At 48.6% G+C, this 12,351-nt stretch overlaps 1 protein-coding gene across 13 annotated transcripts in view; it reads right to left on the bottom strand.

The window, feature by feature from the left end:
* EIF4G3 (eukaryotic translation initiation factor 4 gamma 3) overlaps positions 1–12,351 on the bottom strand; it is a 150,960-nt gene that overhangs the window by 48,979 nt on the left and 89,630 nt on the right. For 10 of the 13 annotated variants that reach the window (XM_036396108.2, XM_036396109.2, XM_054517130.1 and 7 more), the window contains 2 exons: positions 7,536–7,635; positions 769–1,602 (listed from right to left, as the gene is read on the bottom strand). In XM_036396108.2, coding sequence (XP_036252001.1) covers positions 769–1,602; positions 7,536–7,635 — 934 coding nt within the window. The remainder of the gene's footprint in view (positions 1–768; positions 1,603–7,535; positions 7,636–12,351) is intronic. The other 3 variants (XM_036396111.2, XM_036396104.2, XM_054517129.1) reach the window with 1 other exon arrangement.

The following is a 12,351-nucleotide window of genomic DNA, read 5'->3' as shown; positions in this document are numbered from 1 at the left end:
ATTGTGATTTTAGTGAATTTTAAACTGCTAACTGCAGAATTGACATTTAAAATTGTAAATTGCACATTTTGCTTATATGTGACTTTTGCAAATGAAAACCAGAAGCATCACCAATGAAGGGTGGGCAGGTAGAGGTGTGTGGTGACCCTGGTGTGACTCTGTTGTCAGTTGTTTGGGTGAGTGTGAATGGTCCATTTCATTTTCCCCCATCTGGGAACACCATGACACATTTTTCCATCTGGAAAAGACCCCTCTCCAGCAGTTCTGGAAATTTGTGGCTCAGGGGCTTCATCCCAAAAGCTTCAGGGTCCCAAATCCAGAGTCACAGGCCCTTGGGAGGAAGAGCAGCTGTGGCTGCCCCATCCCTGGAGGTGTCCAAGGCCAGGTTGGACACTGAGGCTTGGAGCAGCCTGGGACAGGCAGGGGGTGCCACTGGATGGGATTTAAGGCCCCTCCAATCCAAACCATGCTGGGATTCCATGAAGAGCAGTGTGCTCTGCACTCCCCTCCACCAGCCCTGTGCTGCCATCAAAGCACGAGCTCACCCCAGCCTGGGACACACAGGCAAGTCAGTGACCAATTCTGAACAACCAGGAGGGATTTCTATCCCTGCCAAGGAAGATCAGCATTTCACAATCACAGCAGCCACCCAGCACCACCAGGCTTTTTCTTTTGCAGATGGAAACAGAAATATCTATTGGAAGAAGAAAAAGCCTCTTTCCTTCATCCTGCAGTTCCCAACACGAACCCACAGAGGCCAAGGCTTACCTGGGACAGGACTCTTGCTTGAGTTCACACTCAGAGCCTCCCGGCTCTCCTCCAGTTGCCCATCTGCTTCTGTCTCTTCCTTCTTTTCAGCATCTTTTACCTCTTCACTAAGAGTAGTTCTTGTGCTCTCCTCTCCTTCTAAATCTCCCTGGACAACAGGGAGGGCACTCGGAGACGGGAGAGGAGGTGGAGAAGGAGTTGTAGTGGTGACAGCAGCGACGGGAAGCGGAGGGGACGGGGGCGGCGGGGTGGGCGGCGGGGTGGGAGGAGGAGAGGGAGCAGCGGCAGGAGCACCGGGAGGCGATGGAGCGCTCTCCACCTCCGCTGGGGGGGCCTCGCTGGGCTCCACCTCCACAGTCCCCGCTGCAGCTTCCTCCTGGGCCGCCTCTGCCCCGGGCTCGGCGCCGCCCGTGTCGCCGGTGACAGCGGGCCCGGCCGGCAGCGCCAGCGCGGCGTCCCCGGGGGATGCTACTGCCCTGCTGGGCTCGGGGCACGCCTCGGCACCGGCACCGGGCTCGGCCGCGGGAGCAGCGGCCGCAGGCTCCGGGCAGGCTGTGGCACCGGGGGAAGGCATCGCCTCCTCTCTGGGGAAGGCCAGTTCGCATTTGTCACATTTGTCCTCCGGCTCGGCCGCGGGCGGGGCTCTGCTGGGCGCGGGGACAGCGGGGACCGGAGCGGCCGGGGCCGGTGATGGAGCACGGGGAACTTCGGGGGCTTCCACGGAGGGGGGGACCTCGGCCGTCTGCCCAGCCTGATCTTTCTTCTCCCCAGCAGGTTCTGGTCTGAGGACTGGAGAAGGTGGTTTTAATACTGGATCTGGTTTTGGCTTCTCTTCTAGGAAAGGAGAAAAAACCCATTATCAACAGCAAGGCAACTCCATGTTCCTGCCTGGTGCCTTGGCTCCCTCGGTTCCCGTTCCTGCATTCTGCCAAGGAGCTCTGAGGAAGCACCAGAGGCCCCTGCACCTCACTGGGAATCTAAATTTGAAAATGCAACCTCTGCCATCCTGAGAAGACAAGGATCTGGAGAGACTCATTGCACCCTTCCAGTGCCTAAAGGGGCCTTATAACGCAAGGAGGGCAACTTTTACATGGACAAAACCTTGCAGGACAACGAGGAACGGGTTAAACTGAAGGAAGAGAGATTTAGATTAGATGTTTGGAAGAAATGTATCAACACAACCCCCCAAATCTTGTGCAGAAAGAAGTCCCTGCCCTTATCCCATGATTAACAGCAGACCAGGTGATCCCATCCCTGCCATCACCATCACACAGCTCCCAAAGCTCTGCTGCAGCTCTGCTGCTCCCCACTCCTTTGCTACAAAAGTATGAACCATTATTGCTTAGGATCTTGCAGGAACACTGGACTCCTTCAGGACAGGGTTACACCAGCAAAAATAATTCTGGAGAAGCCAGAGGCACAAACCTGATCCTCAGATTAGGAAGTCAAAGGCCACAACCAACTGCAAATCATCAAAATTCGGGTAGAATGGAACAGGTTTGGCACTGCTGGATTTCCATTTGGGGCTTATTCAACAGCTCAGCTGAAGGGAAAGGGTTTTTGAAGGAGAACCAAAGGGTTTTTGAAGGAGAACCAAAGGGTTTTTGAAGGAGAACCCATTTGAAACTGCCTGGAGCTTCAAATCCCACCTTTAGGAATAGCTGGAGCAAAGTGAGCTCTGCTTGCAGCCATGAGCAGCCCCAGCAGCATCCAGAGGCCCATGGCCAAAGCAGGAGTTTATCAATCTAATGAGGCAGCCAGGGATGTGGCTTTGGAGGAGGATGACAAGTGAGGAAAGAGATGGGAAAGAGTATCCCAACAGCTGATTTTGATTCTGGAGGCTCCGTGGAAGAAAAAGGACGCAGGAAGTGGTTTGGAAAAAGAAAACACATCACCTCTGACTTCTGGAACATCCTTTGCAGGAACTCCTGGAGCATTCCTGACATTCAGAGCTCGCTATAAACTGCCTGGATATTCTCTCCTCGAGTCAAAGGAGAATGCTCAAAAAAAAACCAACCAAAAAACACCCCAAGCAAATGCATTTGAAATGTTAAGAAATGAATTCTGAGAGATAAAACCAGCACAAATCCACAGCTGCATGTGAAACCAGAGGTTTAACTCCCTTCCTTCAAACCACACCTTGTCTGGCCAATGTTCTTGTCATGGATACAGGCTGTGTGTGCAAAATCCCAGAGAGAAGTGATTTGAGGAGGGATTTCAGAGAATGAGGAGCAGATTTGGCTAATGAGAATCAAATCTGAACTTGAACCCCCATCCCAGAGAACAAATCTCCAAGTCCTGGCAGAGGAGGCTCATCCCTGCCAACTGTTACAGGGAGTCACGTGAACAGCTCACAGCTGGGGAGGGAAACCAAAAATCAACACAGTTCATCCCAACTGGATCAAATCCCTCTTCCTAAATACGCTGAGATCATTCCTCATCTTATATTTAGAAAGTATTTACAGGAAGTGCTGGCTGTTCCAGGGGAAATATCAAGAGATTTTTTTAAAATTTCCTAATAAATACAATTTTTGCAAAGTTATTTCTTAAAGATTCTTTCACATACCCAGTGGGACAGACCCCCCTGCCTGCTTCACGGAAGAGCCATTGTTGGGCTGCTGGGTGGTCCCAGTGGCACAGACTGGCCAGGGCAGTGCATGAGGAGGAGTTTACTGGATACAGGAATTTGTTCCTGCTCTGTGGTGTTTATCTGACAATAACTGCTGGGCTTGCTGCCATTTTTCCATCTTTTGTCCTGATGCAAACACTCACGAGGTGGCACCAGGACTGACTCAGTGTCAGCACAGGGGCTTTGGAGCTTTCCAAACTCCAGGCTCTGACATTCATCTGTTTTCCACAAACCATGTTGAACATTCTCCATGTCTGATATATTGCAAGATTTGGAAAGAGGTCTAAAAAGAGGATAATACTACTGCAAACATCCCCCTGAACCTCTGCAAGTGGAAAAAAATGTGGGCAGCTCTGATTCCATGCAGTTCTATCCCACTGCAGCTCCTGCACCAGCCTGGCCTGCAGCCACTGGCCTGACCTGGATTCTCCAGCAGAATCCTCCCCTCTGTCAGCCTGGCTGGTATGGACACACCAGGGGCATCTCCAGGAACAGAACCTGCACCTAAATAATGTGATTCTTCAAGGTATTACAGCAGCAATTCCTACCCCTGCTCCACTGAAGTGTCCCTGCCATGGCAGTGGGGTCAGAATGGAAGGACCTTTAAGGTCCCTCCAACCCAAACCATTCTGGGATTCTACAAAATGCCAAAGTCTTGTCTTTAAAAAAATCCTAATCACAGATCTAGAGAATGCAATCCCAAATCCAGCCTTGGGAATGAGTTCCAGACCAAGCCAGCAGGGACTGCAGGTCCTGGCCTGCTGGCAGAGCACACAGCTCTGATCCTGACCCTGAGCCCAGCACAGCAGCCAGATGCTGCCAGATGCTGCTCACTGTTAGAAGCAGCTGCACAAGCAGCCCTGGGTGTGAGAGAATCCCAAGGAAAGCCTGATTCCAAACTTCAACAGCTGCCAGCACAGGAGAGGAAGGGCATGAGGAGATCTGGTCCAAGGATGGACAGGGCAGAGGGGACTTTGGAGAAACAACACCACAGGTTGGAATGAGCACTTCAGCCATGCAGCCCTCTCTGTCACTGCTTGTGGTTTGGAAACAAAAATCCCCCAACTTCCAAGTGAAACATCATTTTGATACCATGGCACGTATTTCTGACCAGATGTGCCCCCCAAAAGTCATTAGTTCAGTTTAAATGTTATTAACAGGCTCTGTTAATTACTGACACCAACCCCTACACTGCTCTGCCCCCCCAGCCATGGCTGGGTGTTATTCCAGGGCTTTCCCTGCAGTGCTTACATAAATGTGCTCTTTAGCAATTTTTGGACTGGAACAAATGTTTGACTCTTTCTGGGATGGAACAGAGATAAACACAGGGAAGCTCATCAGTGCTAAACCCCAGTCAAGCCCTGCTTTATGTTTAAACCAGCACTGTCAGAGCTGTGTAACTAAGCAAACACACTTACTTCCAGTTTACTCACAGCAGCCTACAAAGGGATTAAGTTAAAGAGAGAGAGAGAAGAGGGATAAGACCCGTTTGTGGCAATCCACATTTTCATACACAGAGATGAAATGCTGTGATGGAAAGTGCTGGATTTTCAGAGACCACAGTTCAAGGAGCTCCTGGTTGTATGATTTAGTGGTGGGTGGTCCTGTGAGAAGCAGGGGGTTGGATTTGGTGATCCTGACAGGACCCTTGTGGCAGGAGATGTTCTGTGGCTCCACGGCTTTAGAGCTCAGCCCAGCTCTGTCCCAAGGGCAGAGGCACCTCAGCTGCCACCAGTGCCACCAGGTGTGTCAGAGGATGTCCCTGGCAGCAAGAGGGACTAGGGACTGTTGGCAGAGGGGACAGAGGAAGGGAAGAGCAGCTGTGCCAGAGCTGGGCAGCACCAGCCAGGCAGGGGAGCTCAGGCAGCACAGCCTCAGCAGAGCCAAAGGACATCAGAGCCACCCATGCCTTGCTCAGGTGACACTGGGGACACCAAAGGCTTGCACCAATATCTAGACAGAGCCACAGCCTGCCTTTAAGTGGGAGATGGGATCAGCCCAGCCCCAAAAGGTCCTTTTTCCATCTTTTACAACCAATTTATAGCCACTGCAGCAGTTTAGAGGCACAGCACTGGAAGAGGAGACCCCCATGTCCATGCTGTGGCTGTAGGAGCAACCCCAGGGTCACCATCCTTGGCTTCCCAGCAGGGACTGTGCTGGGATCAGGGCATCTGCAGCACAGAAATGTTGGTTTGTCCCCTTTCCTAGGGCTCTGCTCCTCTGGGGCTTGGTTTTCCTCTAGCAAACCTCTCCCAGGGGATATACAACAGCACAAGAGGAATGGCCTCAGATTGTGCCAGGCATGGTTCAGGTTGGATTTTAGGAAAATTCCTTCATGGAAAGGGTGGGCAGGCACTGACCTGGGCAGTGGTGGAGTCACTATCCCTGAAAGTGTTAAAAAAAAAATATGGATGTGACACCTGGGGACATGGTCAGAACTGAACATGGCAGTGCTGGGTTGGACTCCAAGATCTGGGAGGGCTTTTCCAACTTTGGTCATTCTGTGACTCTGAAATAAAAATCCCAGCACTCCATGATACTCTGGATACTTTTGAATAAAAATCCCAGCATCCCACGATACTCCTGATACCCTGAAACAAAAATCCCAGTATTCCATGATACTCTTGATACCCTGAAACAAAAATCCCAGTATTCCATGATACTCTGGATACTTTTGAATAAAAATCCCAGCATCCCACGATACTCTTGATACCCTGAAACAAAAATCCCAGTATTCCATGATACTCTGGATACCCTGAAACAAAAATCCCAGTATTCCATGATACTCTGGATACTCAGAAATAAAAATCCCAGCAGTCCATGATACTCTGGATACCCTGAAATAAAAATCCCAGTATTCCATGATACTCTGGATACTTTTAAATAAAAATCCCAGTATTCCATGATACTCTGGATACTTTTAAATAAAAATCCCAGCACTTCATGATATTGTGGATACTCAGAAATAAAAATCCCAGCACTCCTTGATACTCTGGATATTTTTAAATAAAAATCCCACACCCCATGATACTCTGGATACCCTGAAATAAAAATCCCAGCATCCCATGATACTCTGGATACTCAGAAATAAAAATCCCAGCACCCCATGATACTCTGGATGCCCTGAAATAAAAATCCCAGCACCCCATGATACTCTGGATACTCTGAAATAAAAATCCCAGCACCCCATGATACTCTGGATGCCCTGAAATAAAAATCCCAGCACCCCATGACATCCCTGCACGTGCTGCTGCAGCAGAGGCCGGGTGGCTGTGATGCCATGGGTGACACTGGCACACTGGCACAGACAGAGGTGGCAGCTCTGTGTCCCAGCTGCCATCCTGCTGCCACACATCAGGAGCTGCAGCTTCCAGTGGCTGCAAATTCCAGTGTGGGAACAGCCTGGGCCTGCTCTGTTGCCTCCTGGGACAATTTCCTTGAACAGCTTAAAAAAATCTCCCTTCCAATGTATATTATGGGATATCCTGAGCTGGCAGGGACCCATCAGGGTCATGGGGTCCAACTCTTGGCCCTGTGCAGGGACCCCAAGGATCCCATCCTGTGCCTGAGGGCCCTGTCCAAGGAAATGGAATTTTAAGAAACTCTTTCCATCTGTGCCATTTTTACCAAAGTCAGCAAAATCTGCTATGGGCTTTCTGAGGTACTTGGCACACTAATGGGTTTTTTCCTAGTTAGTGTTGCCCATTCCTACAGGACTGGACACACAAGCAGCCCTGGGGAAGCCATATGATCCTCTGGATCCGTGCCACTGCTGTGGCTAATTATCCAAATGATCCAAAGCCTCTCTGGCTAAAGCGTTTCCCTGACAACATGCTGGGTTCTGGAGGATGGCTCTTGGGTGACAGGATGGCACTTTCTTCCTTCTGTGTGCTCTGAAACAACATTTAGGACACAGAAGATTGAAGACAATTATTTTTAACCAGTTCCACATTAGCAAATTCCAATTAATTGCCTTAGCAACACACTTAAAATGTTCCACTGGAGGAAGAGAAGTTCCTCCCCTCCTATTTCTGCTGCCTGCTGGTCTCCCTGCCGAAAATATTCCAACTAAAACAAGAAAGGAGGGGAAAAAATAAATGATTGAAAATACCGAGGGAGGAAATCTCCATGAACTGACCTTGTTTGGAGGCGGGGGCTGCGGTGCTGCCGGAGGGGTGGGAGCTCTCCAGGGCTCCCAACGCCGTGGGAATGGGCTCAGGGACCTGGCTGGGCACCTGCTGGGGGACAGGGACAACACCGTGAGCCTGGGAACATAAAACAGGCAGCAAAGGCAAGGGACAGGTGAGCCAGGGGGGTGGAGAGGAGAAACCAAAGGTGGGGAGAACAAAGAGAAAAAAAATAGAGAAAAGGTACACAGGTCAATTGGATAAATCCAAAAAGTTCATGGGAAAGGCAGCAGGAAAAGGGGAAGGAGATGCTCCCTGTTAAGAACAGCAAGGAAGGGACAGCACAGCACTGGTGCCAATGTGCTTTGCCCTCCCAACATTCTCCAGGAGCTCCTCCATGCAGGACACACCAAGGCTCCTGCATCCCTCTGTGACCTCAGTTCACCTTTGGGACTTGACTCCTTTCTCCACTGATCCATATTTCAACCCCCTGAGAGATTCAGACCTATTGATTTGCTCCTCTGTGTACTTATCAGAGCTGATGTGTGCAGGATGGGATGAACAGTGGGCAGATGGGTCTGCACACACAGCACTCCTGATCCCAGGAGGAAAATCATCCCAGCCTGGCAGTGCTTGGATGAAAAACATCCCCAGCACCCCCTGCAAGCAGCCTGGGGGTGGGACCTGCAGGGCAGGGGGAGAATAAAACCAGCTGGGCAGAAATCTGAGGGAGAGCAGGAGGAGCAGATTCCCCAAGAACATGGCCTGGGGTTTCTGTATGGAAGAACAAATCCAAAAGGCCTGCAAAGATTGAAGGAAGACTGAAGGAGCCCCAGCCTGTGGCAGACACACATATTTCAATGATCTCCCACCAAACATTCACTTGTGCTTAAGAAAGTTTGCTCAAATCCTTTGTATTTAGTCTCAGAATTTAAGGAAGACCAAGTTCGTGCCCCAGACTCAAAGGTGCTGGAGTGACCACAGACAGGCCAAGGCAGCTGGTCACAAATTCCCCTTAAATACACGTTGGGGACCAGGCACAGAAGAAAATGGGGCTAAATTTTCATTTCCTCATCCCAAGTGGAAAAGCAGGCAGCTCCCTGCAGCTGTCTGCTCTCAGCCAGGTCCACATCCATGAACTCCCCTGAGCAGCTACAGGAAAAGGACTTTTTAATCACTCTAATTGCAGACAGGCTCTCAGAAATCCACACAAAACTTATTTCCTTATAAAAGGAAATGCTCTGGTAACCTGCTTCTCTTTTTGGGACTCTGTTTTTTCCTCCCATCTCCAGCTTTTTGCCTATTGCATGTGAACAGTGCAGGATAAAGAGGGAATTCTCTCCAAGACACTATTTTTCACCATTTCAGGAAGACCAGGGAAAAGCACATCTGGAAAAATAAGGATGAAGATTTAAGTGGGGGTGAAGGGTTGAAGTTTTCTTTGGGATTGCTCCTCTTTCAGGAATGAGCCTGACAGATTGACTGGAGAATGAATGAAGAACTGCAGAATGAATGAAGAAGCCAAAGAAAACCCAGCTTTACAAATGAGCAGGTTTCAAGAACACTTTCCCCTCACCCTCAGTGATCAGGACTTTTTTCTTTTATAAGAAAATTTATGGATGAAATCAGTGTGGAGAAAGGAAACTGTGATAAGAACCAACCTAAGCAGAAAAGTGAAGAAGAAACCTGTGAGGCCAGAAACTTCTTGGGTCAGGAAATGTATTTCTTTAAGAAATGGGGAAAACATTTCTTTTGTAGGAATGATATTGCAAATGAATAAATGGTCCTTATGCACTGAGGACTGCAAATGAATAAATGGTCCTTTGCAGCTGCAAAATGGAGCATTTAGAGAGTTTTTATGCAAAAACTCCCACTGAAAATTGCTCCCCTGATTTATGATGCTCCAAGGGTTGCTCTGGGTTATTTTACCCCACCACAGCCTGGACACTGAGCAAACACAGCTCTGACAAACTCACTGAGACTTGGAAGAGCTTGGCCAGGAAAATAAGAGCAGTCACTCTTTCAAAAGTGATCTTCTGTGGAAGCCATGGCTGAGGCAATACCATAATCAGATTCTGGGCCTGGGTTTTCTTTCTCTTCCCAGCAAAAACCAGAGTGAAAACAGCATCTGGATAATGGCTAAATCATATCTCCATGTACCTCCAGCTTCTCTTGCAGGAGCTTTAAAGACTTTACTTGCTCAAAGGCAATTAAAATACACTGCAGAGGCACTGGGAAACTCCACCTAAAGCACTTTTTGGTCAGTGCTGCTGAGTAAAAGGTACAGGAATGGCTCAAACCACGCAGATCATCCTGGCAATGCTCATCTTCTGCACAATTCCAGTGATTTTTTGATGTTAAGCACAGTTCCAACAATTTTTTGATGTTCAACACTTAATTTACTGAAAGAAGAGGGTGCTTTGGGCTTGTGTTAGCTAAGTTTTGGTTTGTTTGAGTCTGTTAATAGAGTAATTAAAATCTAAAGAAAAAATTTGGAAACTATTATTATTATAAAAGGGTTTCTTTTTCAAATGCAGAATTTGGGACAGGGAGTGGTCTCCAGCACTTCCTGAGGATGTTTCTTCCTTTGTGTTTGTGCCATTTAAATAATGAGATAGCAGATTCAGAGAAAGCACTTTTATTGGAATTTGCTGTAATTCTAAAAATCTCATTGGACTGGGAGTCACTTTGATGCTGCCTTGACAAGCCCTGAGGCTGCACATTCATATTTTGAGTGCTGAAATCTCCATGAGCACCTTGGTGAGCAGGGTTTGGGGTGAGCAGGGTTTGGTCCAGGGGGATGAGCAGGGTTTGGGGTGAGCAGGGTTTGATCCAGGGGGGTGAGCAGGGTTTGGGGTGAGCAGGGTTTGATCCAGGGGGGTGAGCAGGGTTTGGGGTGAGCAGGGTTTGGGGTGAGCAGGGTTTGATCCAGGGGGGTGAGCAGGGTTTGGGGTGAGCAGGGTTTGGGGTGAGCAGGGTTTGGGGTGAGCAGGGTTTGGGGTCAGCAGGGTTTGGGGTCAGCAGGGTTTGGAACAAACAACAGCAGCTCTGCTCCCCCTGCACTGTCCCAGGAGCTGCCCCAAGTCAGGAGCATCACAAAAGTTATGGCTGAATATTGAGAATTTACTGACTGGAGCCTGTTCAAAACAGTAGCACCCCCACCAGTGCAATTCCTGAGCACAGTTATTAAGGCACTATTTAATTTCACCCAAGATATTAAACGTGCTCCCAAGACTTGATTTAGAGAAGCTGTTGGGACAATAATGTTGAATTTCCTGGCTTAAGTGGGCTTAAATTTTCAGTTATGTTACACTAATGAACTTATTCTGGTGAGCCCAATTTCAGAGCTCTTCTGTGATTACCAAAAGTGGTTCTAAGCACCTAATCAAAAGGAAGGCTGGATATTAAACAATGGAATATTTGCATACCTTGGAGGAGATGATTGGACATCACTGCTGTGCTCTGCATCTAAATTACAGCTGATCAGAATTCAGGCCTAGTAACCTCCCCTTGAAACACATTTATTTCCTTCTGTTTGACTTAATTGTAGTGCCTTAAAATAGCTTGCAGGATGTAAGAATGATCAGGTAAGTGCCTGGATTCACTGCACTGGGCAGGAATACCACGGGAAATCCTGGCTGGCTCCAACTCTTCCCACTTCCAATGGGGAAGGATGGGTAGGAAGAAGAAATGGGGAGATGATCTCACCAAGATTCCCATGTTTGGCATCTCTGATGGAAAGAAGTTTACCTGGTGCTTTGCTGCTCGTCCTGGATGGGGACCAGAGGGGAAAACCAGTGACAAAGCACAAGGTGGTGCCTCCAGAGACACAAGGAGTGGACTCAGCTGGGAAAGCCCTGCTGGTCCCAGGGAGGATCTCCAGGATCTCTGTCACTTCTCCTCAGTGACCCAGTCACATCTGCCTGCAGTCCCCAGCTCCCACTGCAGCACAAGCAGTGCTCCCAGACAGGGCTGTGCTCCTGCACAGGACTTTCAGCAGAAAATCTACTCCCACACAGAGAGGAAAGGAAGGTTTGAGCTCAGGAAAAGCTGTTTCACCTTAAAAGCTGCCAAAAGCTGGTAACATCGACCAGGGAAGAAGGTGGAAGAAGAAGAAATCACATCCCAGCACCAGCTCAGCTGCACAGCCCAGCCTTCAGCTGGAGAACCTTCCTGACCTCTAACCAGGGACTTAAAGGGGTCAGACTCAAAGGTGCAGGACAAGAAGGGATTTAAGACCTACAGAAAATGCTCGTGAAGAGAAGAGCCTGAAGTGGGAAAAGCACAAAGCACAAAGCCAAGGTCCTGGGAGTGAGTGAGGAGATGCAGCCTTCTTGACTCAGTGATCAGAATGAGCAGGTCCCAGCTGCAAGGTGGGATTTAGAAACCTGCTCCCCACCTCCCACTCCCCCTCCTCCTGCCTTCAGGAAGGTATGGCTTGTTCAGGGAAGCTTTTGGCCCTAAAATCTGGTCATTCCACTAGGTGACCTCAGTACTGTTGTGATGTGTCAGGGGTCAGATCCTACCTGGAGGGAACAAAGGAGGAAGGAGAGGGGCAGTTCAGATGGTTGGGTTCAGTATTTTTATATTTATAATTTTTATAATTATATTTATCATTATTAATAAGAATGAGTTAAAATTTTATAATTATAATTATAAAAATATTTATAATTTTTCTCTCATTAGCAAAATGCATTGTTAAGTTTGAACACCCAGAGAACAAATGTGTGCTAACTTATTACAGTTCTGTGAGAAAATTCCTGAGCTCCACATCTTCTGGTGACTCTAAAACAACTGCACACAGGCAGAAAGAAAAGTGATGCAACT

The sequence above is a fragment of the Molothrus ater genome, chromosome 23, assembly GCF_012460135.2.
Source record: "Molothrus ater isolate BHLD 08-10-18 breed brown headed cowbird chromosome 23, BPBGC_Mater_1.1, whole genome shotgun sequence".
Taxonomy (NCBI): Eukaryota; Metazoa; Chordata; class Aves; order Passeriformes; family Icteridae; genus Molothrus; species Molothrus ater.
The sequence above is the reverse complement of the archived record's forward strand: the minus strand, read 5'-3'. Positions and strand labels throughout refer to the sequence as shown.